Source organism: Hypanus sabinus, chromosome X2, assembly GCF_030144855.1.
Source record: "Hypanus sabinus isolate sHypSab1 chromosome X2, sHypSab1.hap1, whole genome shotgun sequence".
NCBI classification, from domain to species: Eukaryota; Metazoa; Chordata; class Chondrichthyes; order Myliobatiformes; family Dasyatidae; genus Hypanus; species Hypanus sabinus.
In genome coordinates, this window is record NC_082739.1 from 3,849,027 (window position 1) to 3,871,146 (window position 22,120).

General features: G+C 42.4%; 2 protein-coding genes across 4 annotated transcripts in view; one reads left to right on the forward strand and one right to left on the reverse strand.

Moving 5' to 3' along the window:
* The window catches only part of LOC132385096 (uncharacterized), a 175,324-nt gene extending 153,229 nt beyond the window's left edge, over positions 1-22,095 (forward strand). Inside the window, exon 3 of the mRNA XM_059956834.1 lies at positions 21,446-22,095. Within this exon, the coding sequence (XP_059812817.1) occupies positions 21,446-21,648 (203 nt within the window). The 3' untranslated portion in view covers positions 21,649-22,095. The remainder of the gene's footprint in view (positions 1-21,445) is intronic.
* Positions 1-22,120, reverse strand: part of dscaml1 (Down syndrome cell adhesion molecule like 1) — a 676,237-nt gene that overhangs the window by 82,568 nt on the left and 571,549 nt on the right. For all 3 annotated transcript variants that reach the window (XR_009509068.1, XM_059956821.1, XM_059956822.1), the window contains 3 exons: positions 16,115-16,232; positions 10,932-11,095; positions 5,710-5,808 (listed from right to left, as the gene is read on the reverse strand). Coding sequence is in view for 2 of the 3 variants with exons in the window: in XM_059956821.1 (XP_059812804.1) it covers positions 5,710-5,808; positions 10,932-11,095; positions 16,115-16,232 (381 nt within the window). In the remaining variant the exon portion in view is untranslated. The remainder of the gene's footprint in view (positions 1-5,709; positions 5,809-10,931; positions 11,096-16,114; positions 16,233-22,120) is intronic.

A 22,120-nucleotide genomic window follows, 5' to 3' on the forward strand; every position in this document is an offset into this window, starting at 1 on the left:
CAGAATCATAAGACCATAGACCATAAGATACAGGAGCAGAATTAGGCCACTTGGCCCATCAAGTCTGTTCCGCCATTTCATCATGGCTGATCCATCATTCCCCTCAGCCCCAATCTCCTGCCTTATCCCCATATCCCTTCATGCCCTGACTGATCAAGATTCTATCAGCCTCTGCCTTAAATATACATAAAGACTTGGCCTCCACTGCCGCTTGAGGCAATGACACATTTCACTGTATGTTTCAATATTTCAATGTACATATAACCAAAAAAGGTAAACTTTATTTTACAATGGGCATTTGATGGCCAGAAGATCCATTTTCATACTATATCTTTCCACCCCTTTTCAATGTCCTTCATGCCTCATTAATGAATTTCTTTACCTGCATATTCGGTTTCTTTGTTTCTTTTACAACACTCACATCTCTCAATTACCCAGCATTTATTAGTCTCTGTCTTGGAGGGATTAGTATTCAGGAGAAGTCAGGCAGAAATCACATGACAATTTCTTTATGGCAATCAAATCTCCTGTGCTGCAGTCTGGATGGAGATGAAGGCACATGCTGCTTTTATATGCAAGCTCAGATTTTAATATCAGTAACCCAATTAAGGGGAAAAAAAAGTTTATCAACAAGTCAAATTTGAGAGAGAAGGGATTTTAGTGATTGGTTAAGGTAATTAAATGCTTGCTCATAATTAATTGCTAGGTTGGTCTCTTCTCTCTTACTGCTTCTGTTTGTTTTGTTGCTGTTTGTTGACCTATGTGTGAGAAAGGCAGTAATGTCATTTTACTAAATAGGAAATTATTGCTAAATAGCTTTTGTTTTAATTCACTAGTGAAGGATTACTAAAAAGGTACTTGTGTCTGATAAAAGAGGGCTGGGTATTATTAAATCAGATTTGAGCACACCTATCTTTGACCTTGGGAATCATTGACTGACCACCAAGACCAGAAGTAGTCTGGCCAGAGTGGAGAGGATGGAGGTTAGAGGGGAATATTGGGTGATGAAGATGACAACAAAGCATCTCCCAGGTCTATCGTATCACACACAAAATGCTGGAGGAACTTAGCAGGTTAGGCAGCATCTATGGAAAGGAATAGAGAGCTGACACTTTGGGCCAAGATCCTGATGAAGGGTCTTAGCCTGAAACGATTTCCAGCACCTGCAGAATCTCTTGTTTCATGACTTCACTATTGTGAGACAGACAGAAGCAGGTGAGGAAATGGATCTTTTTTTCGTATATTTGACAATCATTACACATCATATTTTGGGGGACCCCACATTTAAAAACTCTTCTTCCTCGGCTGTCCATCAATTTCGATGTTGACTTGCTGAGAGTTTAGTCTCTGCAGGCACGTTTATGGGCCACAAGACAGCATTGGATCAGCACTGTCTCCCACATCGGTTGTATTTGCGATTTGACTGGTCTAGCACCGAATATCTGCGTTCATGACCTGCTTCATATTTCTTCTGCCTTTTCTCCTCGATAGCTGGGATTGACTTCTTGACAATTCAGTGCCAACTTCTTCTGTCCAAAGTATCTTTCTCCCAGGTGTTGACATTCATGTCAGTGTTCTTCATATGGAGCTTGAGCACATCTTTGTAGCGCAGCTTCTGACCTCCATGCTTCCTCTTCCTTCACGTAGCTCGCCACAGAAAACAGCTTTGTGTAAATGATCATCGCTCATTCTTGTGACATGACCAGTCCAAAGCAGCTGAGAAGCTGTGATGAGTGAATCTGCGCTGACTGTCCCAGCACGTTTGAGCACCTCCACATCTGGTAGCCTCTCTTGCCACTTGATGTGTAATATTTGGCGTAAATGCCTGAGTTGTGTCTTGGTCAGTTTCTTGATGTGCTTTTGATACAATGTCATCGTTTCAGTTGTCATCTCCGACAAAATCCTACCTTGGCGCCTCACCATGGCGTAGGAGTGACACTGGCCGAACATCAGTGAAATATGACGGAGATTCGTTCTCTGGCAGGTCTAACCTAGCCGTGAAGGTGATGTTCCATCGGTATACTACTAGATTAGATCTAGTAGTAGGATCGTGGCTGGCTAAGTCAAGGAGGTAAGCATGCCTTTGCTACTTTGTAGGTTACGCCTCTTCAGGCAAAGGCTGCACCCAGCGAGGACACCGGCAGCGGGGCGTCTGATGGTGTCTGTGGCAGACATTTAAAAACACACTCTTAATAAACCCAAACACAAAAGATTCTACAGATGCTGGAAACACACAATGAAAAAACTTATGATGGGTCTCAGCCCAAAAAAGTTATCCAAAACATTGACTGTTTACTCTTTTACATAGATGCTGTCTGACCTGGTGAGTTTTTCCAGCATTTTTCCTGTGTTCCTCTCAATAACCCCTTCATATACATGTGTGAACAAATAAAATGCCATATTAATTACATTTATTGTGCTACACCACCTGCTTGAAGAGGGCACATACCTGTACATCAATCAGATCAGTGATAACTACAACCTTACAGGAGCTGGTCTGAGGAACAAAGGAACAGGGAAAGGTTGTTCAGAACCTACCACAGAGGCTGTTGTGCCATTCAATTAGATCTTGACTAATCTGGACCTAACTCCAATTTCACAAGAGATTCTACAGTTGCTGGAAATCCAGAGTTACACATGAAATGCTGGAAAACCCAGCAGGTTAGAAAACATCTATGGAGGGGAATGAGCAGTTGACATTTGAGTCCTGATACTTGGTCTCTGCTGAAACATTGACTGGTTATTCCCCTTTTGCCTGACTTCCTGAGTTTCTTCAGCATTTTGTATGTTACTCTTTTACCAAAAATGTGTTCTCGCAAAGAACACATATTGAATCAGATTGAATGGTGGAGAAGGCTTTAGGGGCTGAATGGCCAATTCCTGATCCTATGTTCTCACTGTGTATCCTCTCCTTTTAAAATATCTCAATTAGCCTATGCCTCACTCTCCTACCTTCAGAAGATGTACAAGCATTGGGGATTGGTCATAACTACCTGGGGCAAATTAAACATATTCAAATGAGCTTTCTGTAAGGAACTAAAGGACTTGGCTTCACACTAGGATGCAGTATTCCCTCAGGTTAACTAATGAGAAAAAGGATTAATTACAAAGGAGATAGATGTAAGAGGAATAATACTTTGACACATTTATGTTGCATCACTCAAGGTCCTGAGATGTTTTACAACCAATGAATTAATTTAGAGATTTCATCAGTCTTGTAATATGGGAGATGTGGCAGCCAATTTACACACAACAAGATCCACAATAAGCATTGTAATGATCACAGATAAGCCTGGACGTTGGACTCCCCTTCAAAATATTATTATATTATATTCTTGATCATAGCCAGAAGGATGTCAAGTAAAAGCAGTAACCGACAAGGCAACACACACACAAAATGCTGAAGCAACTCAACAGGCCAGGGAGCATCTATGGAAAAGAGTAAACGGTCAACATTTCAGGCCAAGGCCCTTCGTCAGGACTGTATATTGCTTTGATTTCTGGCATCTGTTAATTTTCTCTTGTTTGTGAAAACTTAGAACAATACAAGACAAAGTAAGCTACTTGACTGGTCCACTATTCAATGATTCCACCACAGGCCACAATGTCTACCATCAATGGCACTGCAGTTATGCAGTTCCAAAACCTGTGATCCCTACAAACGAGAAAGATGAGGACAGCAGATACACAGGACCGACTGCAAGAAACACATTAGAATCCATGAAAGACTGCCTCAATGGGATGGACAAACAATCAATGTGCAAAAGACAACAAACTTGAAATACAAAATAATAATAATAATAATAAATAGGCAATAATTATCGAGAACATGAGATGAGGAGTGTTTTAAAGTGAGTCCACAGGCTGTGGGAACTGATCAGTGATGGGGTGAGTGAAGTTATCCTCACTGGTACAAGAACCTAATTGTTGAGGGGTAATAACTGCTCCTGAACCTAGTGGCGTGAGTCCTGAGGCTTCTGTACCTTTTCCTGACAGCAGCTGCAAGAAGAGAGCACAGCTTTGATGGTTGGGGTCTTTGATAAGGGAGGTTGTCATGTTGACAGACTCTGCTTAGGGTAAATCTCCTTCCCAGCAATATTATTGCCAGCAAATATTTTCGGTAGATTTTCCAGACCACATGATCAGACCTAATAAAACTACCTTGTTGAAGATTATATCTAGACTGAACATACAGTCCCAGAATAATAATTCCTCTATTTAGTATTTCCATTACGAAGTAGAACAGGCATTATCATAACCAAGAAGACAGGAAAGGTTGTCCGACAGCAATGTTTTTATCCACCCAGGCTTTTGTGCGGATAAGTGATAACAAAATCAAGGACACTGGTAGCACTTAATGATGTTTTCAAGATTACAAAGACGATTGACAAGGCTGAACATTCACAATAGTGATGAGTTCAAATAGAAGGGGCATGACTTATAAGAAATGGTGGGCAGAATATTTTCCAACCTTAATAATAGATCAATGGATATCAGGAAACCTCATTCAATTGGACACAGCCTAAATAGATTCAAGAGACAAATTAATGGAATTTTTGAGCAAAATGATTTGAAGGATAAGATGAAAAACAGCACCATTTACTTAAAAAAATTGATAGGAATAAAGGGTTTTACTTGTTAACAAAAGGAAAGTCTTTTTTCACATCTAATAAAGGGAGGATTTTGAATAGGGTAGAATACCATGGCTTAACATCTTAGTTCTTGCGAGTAATGTATACTTAGCAAAACTGAAATCAAGTCGCACTGAGGCAAGAAATTCTATCATTTGTGACAGAGTAAGTGGCGCAGGGTCGGAACATTTCCACCACTCATTCCCCTTTTAAGTTCACTCATAGAGGTACGTCGAGGGAGATTTGTGGTCAGAGTTTGCAGGTGGAGTCCCAGAAAAGCTTTGAGGTCTCAGCTTTCAGAGATGTACACTAGGGGCTCTGAACTGGATTGCAGTGGAATGTTGTACAGTTAGCAGACCACTTTACATTGCCAGAGATCACTCGTCGGGGTTCAATTCCTGCCGTTGTCCGTAGGGAGTTTGTATGTCCTCTCTGTGACAGAGTAGGTTTCCTCCATCATTCCAAAAATCTCTGGTTAGGATTAGTGAGCTGTAAGCATGGCGACACTTGTCAACTGCCCCCAAGCACAACCTCAGACTGTGTTAGTCATCGATAAAATAACACATTTCACTGGATGTTTCAATGTTTTAATGTACATTAGACAAATAAAACTGATCTTTAAAAAATGATCATAACTCCACTTACATCTGCTGGGGTTAATAGCACCTCTAACCAGAACCCATTGTATCCACCACTGGGGTGCATCTGATGAAATACCAGCAACCTGAAACATTAATTCTGTCTCATTCTCCATTGATTGCTATGTGAATTGTCAATCATTGGCAGCATTTCCCATTTTTATAGTAACAGCAGGGCAACAGGCCCTTTGGCCCAACCAGTCCATGCTGACCCATATCTCATTGTGATTGATGTCTGATTGAATCCAGCCATGCCATCAGTGAAACATTTCATCATAATATTGCTTGACTCAGACGTTAGATAGTGATTACAGTGCCAAATTGACATGCAGAAATAAAACGTTGCAATATAGCTGTAATAATATGTACATTAAAGACCAGATGTTTCCAAATACAAATAGAATAAATGCTAATGGTATAGGGTTAAGACCTCCAAATACCTCTGATTGAACTGCCCCCATTGTCACCAGGAATCCAAGCCAATGTAATGGAGGAAGCAGAAGTTCGAGACACCGTCAGGCGAGGCTGGTCAGGTGGTACTAGGGAAAAGCAAGTAAACTGTAAATGAAATATTTTGAGATTATCACATATTTCAACTTCAACAACAAAGTCTAAGGAACAGTGGGGTTATAGAGTGAATGGTGATCATATTAAAACATTTATCATCCTATGAGGGTAAGACAAGGTAGATGTTTTCACTTGTGGGGGAGTTTTCAATGAGGGAACGTGATTACAAAATAGGGAGCAGTCATTTAAACTGGCACATAGGAATTCCAGCTTACACAGGGTGGTGAATCTCAAGAATTCTCTGCCCTGGAGGTTGGATCACGGGGCATATTTTACAGATAGATTTTGGGAACTAGTACAGAAGTGGAGTTGAGTCCTGCATCAGATCAGCCGTATTAAATACTGTATGTACTGTTAAATACTGTATGTAATTAGTTTTGCTACAATAAGTGTATGGGACACTGGAAAAATGTTGAATTTCCCCTTGGGGATGATTAAAGTATCTATCTATCTATTGAATGATGGGGCAGGTGGAGCACTCCTGCTCCTGGTTTCTTTTGTTCTTGAGACATTAATGGACCACTGGCTTCCGTCCAACCCAAATAACGAGAAAGAACTCTTAGAGGCTAGGGATTATTTTGTAAATGGATTGAACAAACTCCTAGAAACATGGATCCCAGTGCAATCTCTGGCTACAAATGAGGAAGCAAGGCTTTAAAAAGATGTGGGATTATAGAGGAATGGGGAACTCCAGTTCTGAGGAAAGAAAGGAGAAGTTGGGGGGATTTTAAATAATTCATATTAATGCAAGATATTTATAATATCTTGTAACAGTTTCATTGGCATACTTCACTTTTTGCACTATTTATTTATTTTGCAATTTATACACTCAGTGGCCACTTCATTAGATATGCCTGTACACCTGCTTGTTAATCCAAATATCTAATCAGCCAATCATGTGGCAGCAACCCAAGAGGTTCAGTTGTTGTTCAGACCAAATGTCAGAATGGGGAAGAAAAGTGATCTAAGTGACTGACCGTGGAATGATTGTTGGTGCCTGATGGGGTGATTTGAGTATCTCAGAAACTGCTGATCTCCTGGGATTTTCACACACAACCGTCCCTGGAGTTTACAGAGAACGGTGTGAAAAAAATGAAAAACACCCAGTGAGCTTTGTGGGTGAAAACACCTTGTTAATGAGAGAGGTCAGAGGAGAACGGCCAGACTGGTTCAAGCTGACAGGAAGGTGACAGTAACTCAAATAGCCACACGTTGCAACAGTAAGACCATAAGACATAGGAGCAGAATTAGGCCATTCAGCCCATCAAGTCCACTCTGACATTTCATCATGGCTGATCCCTGATCCCATTCAACCCCATACAACTACCTTCTTGCCATATGCCTTGATGCCCCAGCCAATCAGGAAACTATCAACTTCTGCTTTGAATATACCCACGAATTTGGCCTCCGCCGCAGTCTGTGGCAGAGCATTCCACAGATTCACCACTCTTTGGCTAAGAAAAAAATTCCTCTTTACTTCTGTTCTAAAAGGTTGCCCCTCAATTTTGAGTCTGTGTCCTCCAGTTCTGGATACCCCACCAGAAGAAACATCCTCTCTACATCCACCTTTTCTTGTCTTTTCAACATTCAGTAGATTTCAGTGAGATCCCCATGCATTTTTCTAAATTCCAGTGAGTACAAGCCCAAAGTAGCCAGATGCTCCACATATGTTAACCCTTTCATTCTGGGAATCATCCCCGTGAACCTCCTCTGGACTCTCTCCAATGACAACACATCCTTTCTGAGATAAGGGGCCCAAAACTGTTGTCAATACTTCAAGTGCGGCCTGACTAGTGTCTTATAAAGCCTCAACATTACCTCCTTGTTTTTAAACAATACACACAAAATGCTGGTGGAACACAGCAGGCTAGGCAGCATCTATAGGGCCTGCTGTGTTCCACCAGCATTTTCTGTGTGTTGTTTGAATTTCCAGCATCTGCAGATTTCCTCGTGTTTGCTCCTTGCTTTTATATTCTGTTCCCCTTGAAATATAAAAATGTAGTAGTGTGCAGCAGAACATCTCGGAACACACGTCAAACCTTGAAGAGCTACAGCAGCAGAAGACCATTGTTACAAGAATCATCCCTTGTAATAATGACTAGAGAGGCATAGACAGATCTGTATTTACCAACAAGTAACTTTTATTGTCTCAACTAAAATAATTTCGATTTTAGTTTACCTAAGTGAACATACACTCAGTGATGCAGGAGGTGCCTAATAAAGTGGCCACTAACTGTAGTAATTTTTATGCTTTGTACTGTATGCTGCGGCAAAATAACAAATTTTGCAACATACATCAATGATGAAAAAATTGATTCTGACTCTGGTTCTCTGGGACTGAGGTGAATAATACCAACAGAGATTTGCTGTGACTTAGAGAATGCAGGATGAGTGACAAATCAAAGGCGCTGTTGACTTTCGGTGGAATTGAACAAAAGCTTGATGGGTCTTTGGTGAAAGGTGGCAGGAGTGCATCTAATTGAACAATTCTTCAAAGAGTTGGGACAGTTTAAAAGGAGTGAAAGGTCTCCCTCAGCCTGATGCATTTCTATTTTGGAGCATAGATACTTCCTTGACATTACCCAAATGACATTACCCAAAACTCGTAGCCATAATCTTGGGGTGTATATCATTTGTTTTGGATGCTAATTGGGAAGGTCCAAACTCTAAATATAAAAGTCACTGCAACTCCATGGTTCAAAGTTCAAAATAAATTTATTATCAAAGTATGTATATGTTACCAAAAACTACCAGGAGATTCATTTTCTTGTGGGCACTTACATGATAAAAAAAGAAATACAATAGGTTTTGTGAAAAACACCTATGTCGGGATGCTGTTCATCAACTATAATTCACCATTTAATACCATCATTCCCACAATCCTGATTGAGAAGTTGCAGAACCTGGGCCTCTGTAGCTCCCTCTGCAATTAGATCCTCGACTTGCTAACTGGAAGACCACAACCTGTGCGGATTGGCGATAACATATCCTTTTCGTTGACGATCAACACTGGCGCACTTCAGGGGTGTGTGCTTAGCCCACTGCTCTACTCCCTGTATACACATGACTGTGTGGCTAGGCACAGCTCAAATACCATCTACAAATTTGCTGACGATATAACCATTGTTGGTAGAATCTCAGCTGGTAACGAGCGGGTGTACAGGAGTGAGATATGCCAACTAGTGGAGTGGTGCCGCAGCAACAATCTGGCACTCAATGTCAGTAAAACAAAAGAGCTGATTGTGGACTTCAGGAAGGGTAAGACGAAGGAACACTTACCAATCCTCATAGTGGGATCAGAAGTGGAGAGAGTGAGCAGTTTCAAGTCCCTGGGTGTCAAGATCTCTGAGGATCTAACCTGGTCCCAACATATCGATGCAGTCATAAAGAAGGCAAGACAGTGGCTATACTTCATTAGGAGCTTGAAGCGATTTAGCATGTCAACAAATACACTCAAAAACTTCTATAGTTGTATCGTGGAGAGCATTCTGACAGGCTGCATCACTGTCTAGTACGGAGGGGCTACTGCACAGGACTGAAAGAAGACGCAGAAAGTTGTAACTCTAGTCAACTCCATCGTGGGCACTAGCCTACAAAGTACCCAGGACATCTTTAGGGAGCGGTGTCTCAGAAAGGCAGCATCTATTATTAGGGACCTCCAGCACCCAGGACATGCCCTTTTCTCACTGTTACCATCAGGTAGGAGGTACAGAAGCCTGAAGGCACACACTCAGCAACTCAGGAACAGCTTCTTCCTCTCTGCCATCAGATTCCTAAATGGACATTGAACCCTTGGACACTACCTCATTTTTTTAAATACATAGTATTTTTGTTTTTGTATGATTTTTAATCTATTCAATATACATATACTGTATAAAGTATACTGAATAAGATTTACTTATTTATTATTATTATTTTCTTCTTTTTTATGTATTGCATTGAACTGCTGCTGCTAAGTTAACAAATTTCACATCTCATGCCGGTGATAATAAACCTGATTCTGTTTCTGCAAAATAAAACAAACAGTGCAAAAAAAGTACTGAGAACATGAGATGTTAGGAGTTTCTTGAAAGTGAATCCACACGTGGTGGTCCAATTACAAACACAAAAAAATCTGCAGACGTTGGAAATCCCAGCAATAAACACAAAATGCCAGAGGGTCTCAGCAGGCCAGGCAGCATCTATGGAAAGGCGTATAGTCGATGTTTCGGGCTGAGATCTTTCATCAAGATCCTTCATCCTGATTAAGGGTTTCAGCCAGAAATGTCGACTGCTTACTTTTTTCCATTGATACTGCCTGGCCTGCTGAGTTCTTACAGCATTTTCTGTGTATTCCATAGGTTGCAGAATCAGTTCAGGGTAGTGGTGACTGAAGTTACCCACACTGGTTGAGAAAGCTGATGGTTGTAGGGTAATAAACTGTTAGTGATGCGTGTCCTAAGGCTTCTTACCTCCTATCTGATGGTAGTTGTGAGAAAAGTACATGGTCAGGATATTGGGGGTCGTGGATGCTGCTTTCTTGTGACAGTGCTCCTTGTAAATGTATTAAATGGTGGGGAGGGCTTTGCCTGTGATGGACTAAGCCATATCCACCAATTTCTGAAGCTTCTTTTCTTTCCTGGGCATCCATATGAGGCCATGATGCCAACAGTTAGGATACTCTCCATAGTGCATCAATGGAAGTTTGTCTCAGTTTTTGGAAAGTAGGGGCACTGTTGTGCCTTCTTTATGATAATACTTGTGGTGCTAGTCCCAAGACAAATCTTCTGAAATGTTAACGCCAAAGGATCTAAAGCTACTGATGAGGACTGTCTCATGGATCTCTGGCTTCTTCCTCCTGTAGCTGATCATCAGCTCTCTGGGTTTTGATGACGTTGCGAGAACTGCAATGCTGTCGATATGACCAACAGTTTTAGGATTGTTTAACAAGGAATCATGGCAATTAAAAATGGGATCAGGATGGAGCTAAAGGGATTATCTTGGACACGATGTCCAGTATGAGAGGCAAAGCACCTGGAGGTCTTGTCACCATTAATGTTACAAAGTCCACAGTGGAGGAGAAAGGAACAAGAACTCACCATGAGCACACACTCACCTTGCACCAAGAGGTTGACGATGATTGTGTCAAAGCCCCAGGTATTTGTAGCTGTGCAGGTATAATACCCAGAATCCTCTGCCCTGACAGAGCGAAGAAACAAAGTGCCATTGTTGAAGATCATTCTGTGGCCATCAACTTGCACCGGAATAGCAGAGTCCTCACTGTAACAAACACCGAGCTGCAGTTAACTACCACTCAAAATCAACCTGCACTTCTAACTTATTTCCTTCCCATTGAGATTTCTCCTTATAATATATCCATTTAAGAAAGGACATGGCATCCGTGAGAGAATGCACAGAAAACATTTACTGGATGACTACATGATCTTCAGAAACAGCTCTATTTCTATCTTTAATATCTTTATTTTTCCCTTTCAGGGCTCTTTTGAAGACCCTGACCCTGAGTTACACGCTGACTACGGTTCTTTGCGGGAATGGGACCCACTATCAGGGTTTCATAGCTGGCCGTTGTTGTTCAGCACGCCAAGGGCTCGGCCTAAGAATCCGGCTCGGATTCAGAAGCCTAGGATCTCAGTGCTCTGGAGATGGGTGAATCGAGGATTGGTGTCACGGCAGGAGACCTGTGTGAGTCGGGCGAGCTGGAATATCTACAGCTGTGTGCCCAGATCTTTGGGCACAGAGCTCGAAGAAAAAGCAACGTAATGGATTTTTAACATCGTAAACCAGCGAGTTGTTTGTTATGTCTCCCCTCTCGCTGTGAAACGGAGACATCTCTTTCTCCTTTATTAAGGAGAGAGTGAGCCCGTGGTGTGTCGATACTGGGTGAACAATGTAGTCTCTGGGGTAACTGCGAGTCTGTGTCTTTGCTGTGCCTTGCTCATGCTTGAGTGCTCGGTGGCGAGTGTTGATGCTTTTTTTGCTGGTGGGAGGGAGGGGGGGATTGGCGGGAGGGAGGGGAACTGGGGGGACTTTGGGGTTCTAACATTTGTCTGTTGTTCATTCTTCGGGGCACTCCTCTGTTTTCATGGATGGTTGTGAAGAAAAAACATTTCAGGATGTCTACTGTATACATTTCTCTGACATTAAATGTACCTTTGAAACCTTTGAAGAATTATAGAGTTTGGGTGCCATGGTAGTACAGTATAATGATTAGTGCAATGCTATTACAGCTCAGGACACCGGAATTCCAGGGCCATCTGTAAGAAAACTTGTATGTTCTTTTCGTCAACACATTGGATTCCTCCGGGAGCTCCAGTTTCCTCCCACATTCCAAAGACACACCCGGCAGTAGGTTAATTGATTATTGTAGAGTTAAGCGGGAGGGTTGTTGGGCCAGAAGGGCTCGATCCACACTGTGTTTCTAAATGAATAAGTCTTAGGGGATTTAGCCCCAAGCTGGGGTTGTCCTCAATGGAATAAAGAAGGTGGTGAGGAGATCTTATGGAACTGTTTAACACCATGATGGGTTTATGTAGAGTGAACAGAGGAAGCTGTTTGCGTGAGCAGTTAGTTTAAGGATCATGGTAAACAGATCGACTCACAGGGTCATCGAGTTATAAACCAAAGAAACAGGCCCTTTAGCCCATCATGTGTAGGCTGAACATCAGGCCTATCTGAACTAAACACACCTGCATTAATTCCCCATCCCTTCATCCTCTGCTCATTCATGAACTTGTCCAGATGCCCCTTCAATATTGTAATTGTTCCTCCCTCCGCCACCTCCTTTGGCAGCTCATTCAAATAGCAATTGCCCTTCCAATCCCCTTTAAACTTCCTCACTCTTACCTTAAACCTACCCCCTCTCATTTTAGACATCTCTACTATGGGAAACAGTGTCTAGCCTATGTCTTTCATAATTTTATATACTTCTATCATGTTACCCCTCTTCCTCTTTGCTAAATGGAAAAAGGACCCAGCCTGTCCAGCTTCTTGTTATTCCTCAAACCCTCCAATCCGGGCAACATTCTTTTGATTTACTTCTGTATCCTCTCTAACGTAATCACACCTTTCCTGTAGTTATTGTATCACCAGGCTCTAGGACAGCTTCCATCCTATTGATATAGCACCATTGAATGGTTCCCTAGTATAATCCACTGTGCTCTTGACCTTGTCGTGGCCTTGCACCCTACCGCCTGCTGCAACTGCACTTTCTCTGTAATTGTTACATTTTATTCTGCATTCTGATATTGTACTACCTCAACGCATTGTTGTGATGAAATAATCCATAAGGATGGCATACAAAAAAAAAGTTTTTCCACTGTACCTCTGTACATCTGACAACAATAAATCAATTTAACTGGTTTACCAATGAATGTGATGACCAGAACTGCACATAAGTATGGTCTAATCAATGTTTTGTTAGTTGATTAAAAACTTCTTGTCAAAAATTAAGGGTGACTGCAGGGAGTGAAAAAGTACTCAAGGAGTGGTTATGGTTGTAAGAGTGGGGGAAATTCTTGATGAGTTAGGCAACTGAGAGATCAATTTGCAAGGCTGCAGGGAAAGACGAGGGGATGATGGGACTGTTTTAAATGGGACCAGCATCTACTTGTCAAGCTGGCTGGTAACCTTCTGTGCTATACCAATTCCAGTTTTTATTTACAAAGATCAGATTTCTTTAATTGTTGGCATAAGTAGGATATTGTTTAGTGACATAACATTTTGCCATGTAGCCGACATTTCCATGTTTTACCTTATCTTCACTCATTTGTGCTGGAATTGTTAACTCTGGATGGCCATAGTCTGAGAGGTTAATCATCGGACTGCTGACTGAACTATCCCACCCCCATGTTCCTGCAACACATCCACCATCACTTCCTCGTGCCAACTGGATAATCCCATCCTCACAATCATAGAGCTACTTCTCCCTTTATCTGTTAACTTTATAACTGATAAGTGAATGTCATAGACAGGAAACAGGCCCACTATAACTACTTAGCGCTCATTTACACTAATTCCAAGTTAGCACAATTGTTGAGTTGTACAGCACAGATACGGGTTCTTTGGTTCATACTATTCGTGCTGACCATGATACCTGCCTAATCTAATCCCATTTCCTCAAATTCGGCCCATATCCCTCTATTCCTTCCTTAGTTTAGTGTATTTCCAGTTTCTTTTCTATCCAAGAAATTGTCCACATTCTGCCCACATTCCTCCCAAACCTCCTCAAATTCTACCACTTAATACACACTAGGGGCAATTTACAGTGGCCAGTGTCTGTAAGGAGTTTGTATGTTCTCCGTGACCATGTGGGTTTCCTCTGTGTGCTCTGGTTTCCTCCCACATTCCAAATATGTACATGGTTCACAGGTTAATTGGTCGCATGCATGTCATTGGGCAGCATGTAAGCCGGAAGGGCCTGCTACCATTTTGTATCTCTAAATAAATAAACAATTTTTAAAAAATGCACGTCTTTGGCCTGTAGTGGGACTGCAGTAACGGAAGAAACCCATGTGGTCACAAGCAGAAAGAGCAAACTCCACACAGATAGCTCTGGGATTGAATCCAGGTCACTGAGCTGTGAGGTAGGGGCTCTACTGGTTGCAACTAATGAACTTCCAGAGAAGTGTTCAGTGCAGGAGAAGCACTCTATTTGTATCACTGTACTGGGAATTCCTGGAGAGTGCAGATGTTCCTGGAGGGCCAGTAAGCTGTTCGCACTAAGCAAATGAACCTGATGGTTAAGGCCTGGGGTGGAAGGCCACATTACACTCACTAAAGGGTTCAGGAGACATTTCCTGAGATTAGCTTTTGAGACACATGCAGAAACACCTCACAAAAATTTTAATTTAATTGCAGCCTTGTTTATCCCCCTGGAGGGTGCCTTTGGTTAACACCTGGGAAAACGAGAAGTCTGGGTCATGGTCTCTGTGATGAGGGAGAACTTTAGTTGCTGGCTCCATTTTGTCCATGTAGCAGCAACAGCTCCAATTATAATAAATGCCCAGAATTAATGCATTTTCTTTAAACATTTTTTAAAAACACTTCATCCCACTCTCTTTTGTTAAACATATTTTAATAGATTACTATCACCATTTAAATAGATTCGACAATTCCAAACACAGAGAATGAATTATCATAACATTAAAAAATTAAGGTGTAATATGGTGCCCAGAAGTTTGAAGTTTATGGTATTTTGTTTGGTTGGAAGTGTTATTATTTGTCAGCCTACATCGCTGTCCCAGTGTTGTTATCATTCTTCATCTCTTCATGAATATCATTAGACATCCAAGCAGCAATCATTTCCATGGCAACTGTTAATGCTGTTTGCATTATTGGTCAACAATAGCAGGATTCTGAGAGTTGGAGAGACTCGTCTGTATTCCCTCATTCTCTAATTGAGATCCCTCACTGTGCAGAGCCTCTAAAAGGTCCTGGAAAGCCTCTCAGTGGGGGAGCACTGTGGTCAAAGTATTGGAGGAGCATCTCAATGCTGGTCCCAGCACTGTAGACTTACATAGAATATAGAACATGACAGCACAGTACAGGCCCTCTGGCCCATGATGTTGTACCGACCTTTTAACCTACTCTAAGATCAATCCAACTCTACTAATGCTATTACCACAATGTGGCCATTCACAGGTTGGACAGCAACATCTCATACTCTGGGTAGCCTTCAACCTAACAGAATGAATATAAGACATCTCTAACTTCTGGCAATTTTCCCTCTTCCCCTTCTCTCTTCTTCCAATCCCCACTCTGGCTCCCATCTTACCTCTTCTCTTCTCAACTGCTTGTCACCTCGCTTTGGTGCTCCTTCTCTCTCCTTTACTCCCATCATTCACTCTCCTCTCCTATCAGATTCCTTCTTCTCCAGCCCTTTACCTTTTTCATCCAACACTTCCCAGCTTCTCACTTCACCCCTTCCTCCTCCTACTCACCTACCTTCTCCCTCACCTGGCTTCACTTATTACCTTCTAGTTTGTATTCCTTCCCCTCCTGAAACCTTTTCTGGCTTCTTCCCTTTTCCTTTCCAGTTCTGATGAAGAGTCTCAGCCCTCTTATTCCTTTCTACGGATACTACCTGACCCGCTGAGTTCCTCCAGCATTTTGTATGTGTTACTGAATCTAACCCTTCCCTCTGACATAGGCTTCCATTTTTCTTTCATCCATGTGCCTGTCTAAGAGTCTCTTACACCATGGATGAATAGGCCTCACTGAACTTTAATGCTCTGGAGTCAGGGATATACAATGCCATGCCACATAGCTAGTTTGCTTTACCTGTCTTTTGTCCACTTGATGGTAGGTCCTGGATCACCTACAGCTCGGCAAGGTAGAAACACATCTTTCATCCAAGGAGTAGTCACCGTTCCTCCAAATGCAATAATCCTCGCTGGCGCTATAATTCAAATCAAAGAAGTTTTAGATGTCTAAGTCTGCAGCTTGCACCGCAATATTCATTACAGAAACTAGTTTGCAATCCCATGTCCTGTACAGCATACATCAGCCAAGGGAGGACGTACAATACAGAGCTTGAACTCCACAATATACCATAGAACCTGTGCCCTCTCATGACTTGGAAATACATCATTGGTGGATTTAAATATGGAACCCCCTTCCCAACAGGTACTTTCACCAGAAGACCACAGCACCTCAAGAAGGCGGATCACCATCTTGAAGTGATTAAGTTTGGCTAATAAATGTTGGCAACACTATCAATATCCACATTCCATAGATAAATAGAAATATGAAGTAAATATACAAAATGGTGCGTTGTATGGCACTTGAAGCATTGTATCTAAAACTGTTCAGAGTTCATAATTGTCAAAGTTCAAAGTAAAATTATCAAAGGACAAACTGTATGTCACCATATACAACCCTGAGATAAGTTTTCATTCAGATATTTATGGGAAAATAAAGAATTACAATAGAATTGATGAAAAATTAACCACAAAACAGACAAAACTGATGTGCAAAAAGACTAATTGTGCAAATAAAAACAAACAAATAAATAAGTAATATTGAGAACATGAGTTGCAGACTTATTGAAAGTGAGTCCACAGGTTGTGGAATCAGTTCAGTGTTAAGGTTATCAGTGTTAGAAGTGTAAAAGGTTGAGGGGGGACTTGATAGAGGTATTTAAAATAACGAGGGGGATAGATCGAGTTGACGTGGATAGGCTTTTTCCATTGAGAGTGGGGGAGATTCAAACAAGAGGACATGATTTGAGAGTTAGGGGGCAAAAGTTTAAGGGTAACACAAGGGGGAATTTCTTTACTCAGAGAGTGGTAGCTGTGTGGAATGAGCTTCCAGTAGAAGTGGTAGAGGCAGGTTCAGTATTGTCATTTAAAGTAAAATTGGATAGGTATATGGATAGGAAAGGAATGGAAGGTTATGGGCTGAGTGCGGGCCAGTGGGACTAGGTGAGTGTAAGTGTCGGCACGGACTAGAAGGGCTGAGATGGCCTGTTTCCGTGCTGTAATTTAAGGTGAGTGAAGTTATTCACTCTGGTTCAGGACAATATAAGGTAACGTGTACAATGCAGGATCATATGTATATTAAGCAATGCATTGAACAACCCTACACCAATTCAAGAAAAAACCTCCCTGACAATGAAGAAGAGGTTCCTGGAGATCAAAGTGCTTTCTACTGAAAGAAGGTCCAAGATGGCGGCGTGACGCAGCTTGCAGCAGCCACTCCGGAACTGATTATCTGTTATTTGTGAAGTGGGGTGCCATGCGCAATCATAATCGATTGAAAACGGACGTGGACGCACAGAGGAACATCAGGAAATTCCAGGAGGACCTTCTTCATTGCTGCTGCTGCTGTGAGGTCCGGGACTCTGCTGGGAAGAACAGGCCCCCAGTCCTCGGGGTCGCGTTGCCGACGGCCTTTGGCGGGGCCGTCTTAATACGCTCGGCAGAGGATGGTGCTCGGAGAAGCTGTGCCGGAGGGGATGGTCGTCGGCTCGGAGGTTCGACAGACTTGGAATCCTTTCGACGGACTCAGGTCGCTTTCCGTGTGTGCTGCGTCTGCGAGGCTGAGTCGGGTGGCACCTTGGAAGTCCATAGGGAAGTCCATATTCCCTTCTGCCGCCGGCGTGGGATGGCGAGTCTGTCGGGACCCTAGGGACTTGTGGAAACTGTGGTGATTTCTTTTGAACTTACAGTCCTTTAACATCTTGGACTATTTTTACAGTGCCCATAGTCTGTTTTTTTATCAAGTATGATATTGTTTGCACTGTTGTAACTATATGTTGTAATTATGTGGTTTTGTGCAGGTCTTGTAGCTTTAGTTCTTGGTCTTGTTTTTGTCTGGTGGATTTGGAGCTCCTTTCCGGGGAACGCGCTAGACGGTAGCACGATATTAATATGCAGCAGCCTCTCTGGACACTGGATTGGGGATTGCCAAACGTTATGTGGATTTTCTGGTGTAGTCTGTTTTGTCATATGCTCTTGTGATATCATTCTGAGGGAACGTTGTCTCATTTTTTAACTGCATTGCAGTTGTGGTTTCTAAATGACAATAAACTGAATCTGAATCATGAATTATAAATTCACATTCCGTCTGTATGCCTTGATATTAGCTACAATGATCTCCTTAATAATAACTAATTGATAACTTAATTGAATGGCTTAAGGAAGCAGACACAGATTTGTGTGCTTGTGGCCACCTTAGGCTTCAAATGTCTTTGAAAAATTAATTTGTGCTTGGAAAGGACTGAATGGGGTATTGTTCCACTGATATCAATAGGCCTCCAGCACTTGCATTTCTCCATGTGTAATATAGATAAGAAGAAACACAGGACCATTAACTCACTTGCACCAGAGTCCTCTTCTGCCCTTTGTCAATGTTAATGACCAGGGACCTAAATGGGCTCACAGAGCAGTATTACACCAGTTATCCTGTATGGTGGGGATGGGATTGGCATTACCACCCAACGGCTGTCCAAGCTGCAGCCTGTTGACTGGGGATTTAGCAAGGGCTGAACTTGAGAGGAACTTCTTCAGAGGTTGGTGTGAGCTGCCAGAAGTGGTGGATGTGGGTTCAATTTCAATATTTAAGAGGTCTGTTTCAGTATGTAGGCAGAGTGATATGGAGGGCTATTGTCCAGATGGGACTAGGCAGAATGGACTAGATGGGTAGAAGAGCCTGTTTCTGCGTTGTTGTGCTCCATGACTCTATATTAGTCTTCATTAGCAGGATTGTGTAGCATAACATCAGGTGAAGGCGCTGAGACATGACAGAGCTGCTACTGAAATTTCCAGCAAGCTAGATTGTTTCTTCAGTCACACCATTTTCAGACATCATCTCCTTTATCTACTGTGATATAAACGGCAGAATCTTGTTAATTATCAACAACTTCCGTGATGTGAAAAAGGGTGTGTTTGAGTCACACCATGGTTTAAATGGACAAACCTATTTGCATGTTGTTATTTTCTAGTGAATCTGTTTACCATTCCTCCATACTCCAGGGACCAGTAGACTGAAGACAGACTTCAAAAGGGAATCAGATCCATTTTTTGCTGTCGAGGTGCCAGCTAACAAGCTATTGCATCAACTCCTCTTAATGAAGCAGTGAGTTCGAGAGGCAGAAAGGGAGACATTTCTTCCCTTGTTATAATTTACCAAAAGAAGAGCTTGACCTGTTAGGTTGATAACACCTGTTCAGCACATAAACTGACAACTAGCAATTACATAAGATTGACACTGATTGAAAATGGAAAGAGATACTGAAAGCAAAATATGAAAAGATCACTGTGAAGAAAAAGGAGATGTAGAGAGGAAACAGCACACAGCTTAATCGGTATTAACCAAATGCTTCACAATGAAGCAAAATTCTATAGATGAAACAACCAGGTAAATGTTAGTGGTGTACACACTCTGATGACTAGTTTCAGGTATTTCTGCTTTGAAAAATAAATCAGCTTTGGCTTGTTGGTAACCCCTCATGGTTAATAATTTCTACCAGCCACCCATTTGTTATCTGAGCTCAATTTTTCCCCCTCTTTCCATTAATACAGTCCCACCTCCTGGGCATGTCCCACAGCCCTACTATTAATAACACACAGCACAAGTAAAGAAGCATGATCTGTTTCAAACTTCCTATTAGCCCATTTGATCTTACCCTTACAGAGAAACTTCCTTTACCCCAACCCTCCCCTACCTTCTCTTCAACCAAAACTAAACTTATTTTTTCTCGTTCCCAGTTCCGTTGAAGGGATTTGGACCTGGAATATTAACTTTTCCTGATTCCACACATGCTGTCCAACTTGCTGAATGTTCCTAGTGTTTTCTGTTTGTATAAGGTCTAAGGGTCATAGACATAGGGGAAAATGTGAAATATTTAAAAGGAACATTGATTGTGTGGACAGTCAGAGGCTTTTTCCCAGGGCGGAAATGGCTAACACGAGAGGACACAGTTTTAAGGTGCTTGGAAGTAGGTACAGAGGAGATGTCAGGGTTAAGTTTTTTTACGCAGAGAGTGGTGAGTGTGTGGAATGGGCTGCCAGCAATGACGGTGGAGGTAGATACACTAGGGCCTTTTAAGAGACTCCTGGATTGGTACATGGAGCTCAGAAAAATAGAGGGCTATGGGTAACCCTAGGTAACTTCTAAGGTAAGTACATGTTCTGCACAGCATTGTGGGCCGAATCGTGCTGTAGGCTTTCCATGTTACTAAGAATGCAGATTCAGTTGTAACATTTAAGTGAGGTTTGGATAAGTATATGGATTAAAAGGGAATGGAGCGCTATAGTCTGGGTGCAGGTAGCTGAGACTAGATAAAAGACCAGATCAGCACAGACGAGATGGGCGGAAGGGCTTGTTTCTGAACTATGGTATTTTAGTAGTCTATGACCCAATGGTGTCACCCAATAGGGGGACTGAATGGGGCTAGGTGCCTTTTCACAGTGATCCATTGGTCTGGTGGCTCTGTTACGTTCTTTCAGGTGAATTATCTGCACAACATAAGGTTAGCAAGAGGTTACCCAATGTGCCCTAACACTAACAGTTAAATGATGCACATGAATTTGTTTGATGGAACCCAGTTTGGTAACCCATCTGTTAAGGTAGAGCTTACACTTCTGTGTTGCTGAGACCATAAGGCCATACATAAGATGTAAGAGCAGAATTAGGCCATTTGGCCCACTGAGTCTGCTCTGCCATTCCATCATGGCTGATTTATTATCCCTCCCAACCCCATTCTCCTGTCATCTCCTTGTAACCTTCGACACCCTGACTAATCAAGAACCCATCAAACTCTACTTTAAAAATACCCAACGTCTTGGCCTCCACAACCATCTGTGGCATTGAATTCCATAGATTCACCATCTTCTGGCTAAAGAAATACCTCATCTCTGTATACTGATTAAGAAGATGAGAATGTGGCAAAGGTAAAATGGCTTCATTTAACATTGGTCTGTTCTGCTTGTTTAGCATTGTGGTGTGGTCGTTAGCTGTGTTCACATCAATATACTCAGTTCCATTACATCAACCAACTGAACTTTCGGTAAGATAGTGCTGTGTTCAGATACAGCAGCCTCTTGTGCGGGTGGGGACGACCAAATGTGCTTTTTTATTTGTTAACTGTGTTTTTTTTATGATCGCAAGACCATGCTGGGCTTCAAGAGTTTCGGGTGCTGAGGCTCTATCCCACCAGTGAGCTGCTCATTAATCGAAAGAGCTGGCCGGGATGTCCAGGGTGTCGGACGATCTGGCCGGCGTGTTGGAGGAGCTGGACCAGGTGCAGACTGTGTTGCTGCCTGCTACTTGAAGGTATCAAAGTGGGTATGCGAAGGTGGCGTGCAGTGTAACCGTGGGTGACTGTCTTGGACGTTCCTCTTGCAATCGCAAGACTCAATAGGACTCTGATAACGTAAGATGCTGCAGGCGTGTTTCCCTTCTTCAGTGGCGTGACAGGCAGGAGCTGCATGGCCTCAGTTGTAGTGAGGATTACGCCTCAAGCCACGGGCTCGCCTGCCGCTGCAGTCCAGGAGAGAGACGCCAGAGGTGGTAAAGCATGGTTGCAAGCTGGCCTCTCTCCTCAGTGCTGCCACCCAGTGCTCGATCTGTGCAATGACAGGCTGGAATGCAGTGGCTACGCACTGCTGGGAATCTGAACTATCAACTTGCAGGACTTGTCGCTCAGGGTCTTGGACTATATATGTGCTTATTTTGTGTGACTGTCTTTTTTACTCACTATTTTGAATGTGCTGTTGGTACTGTATTTTGCACCTTGCCCCCAGAGGAATGCTGTTTCGTTTGGCTGTATTTATGTATGGTTGA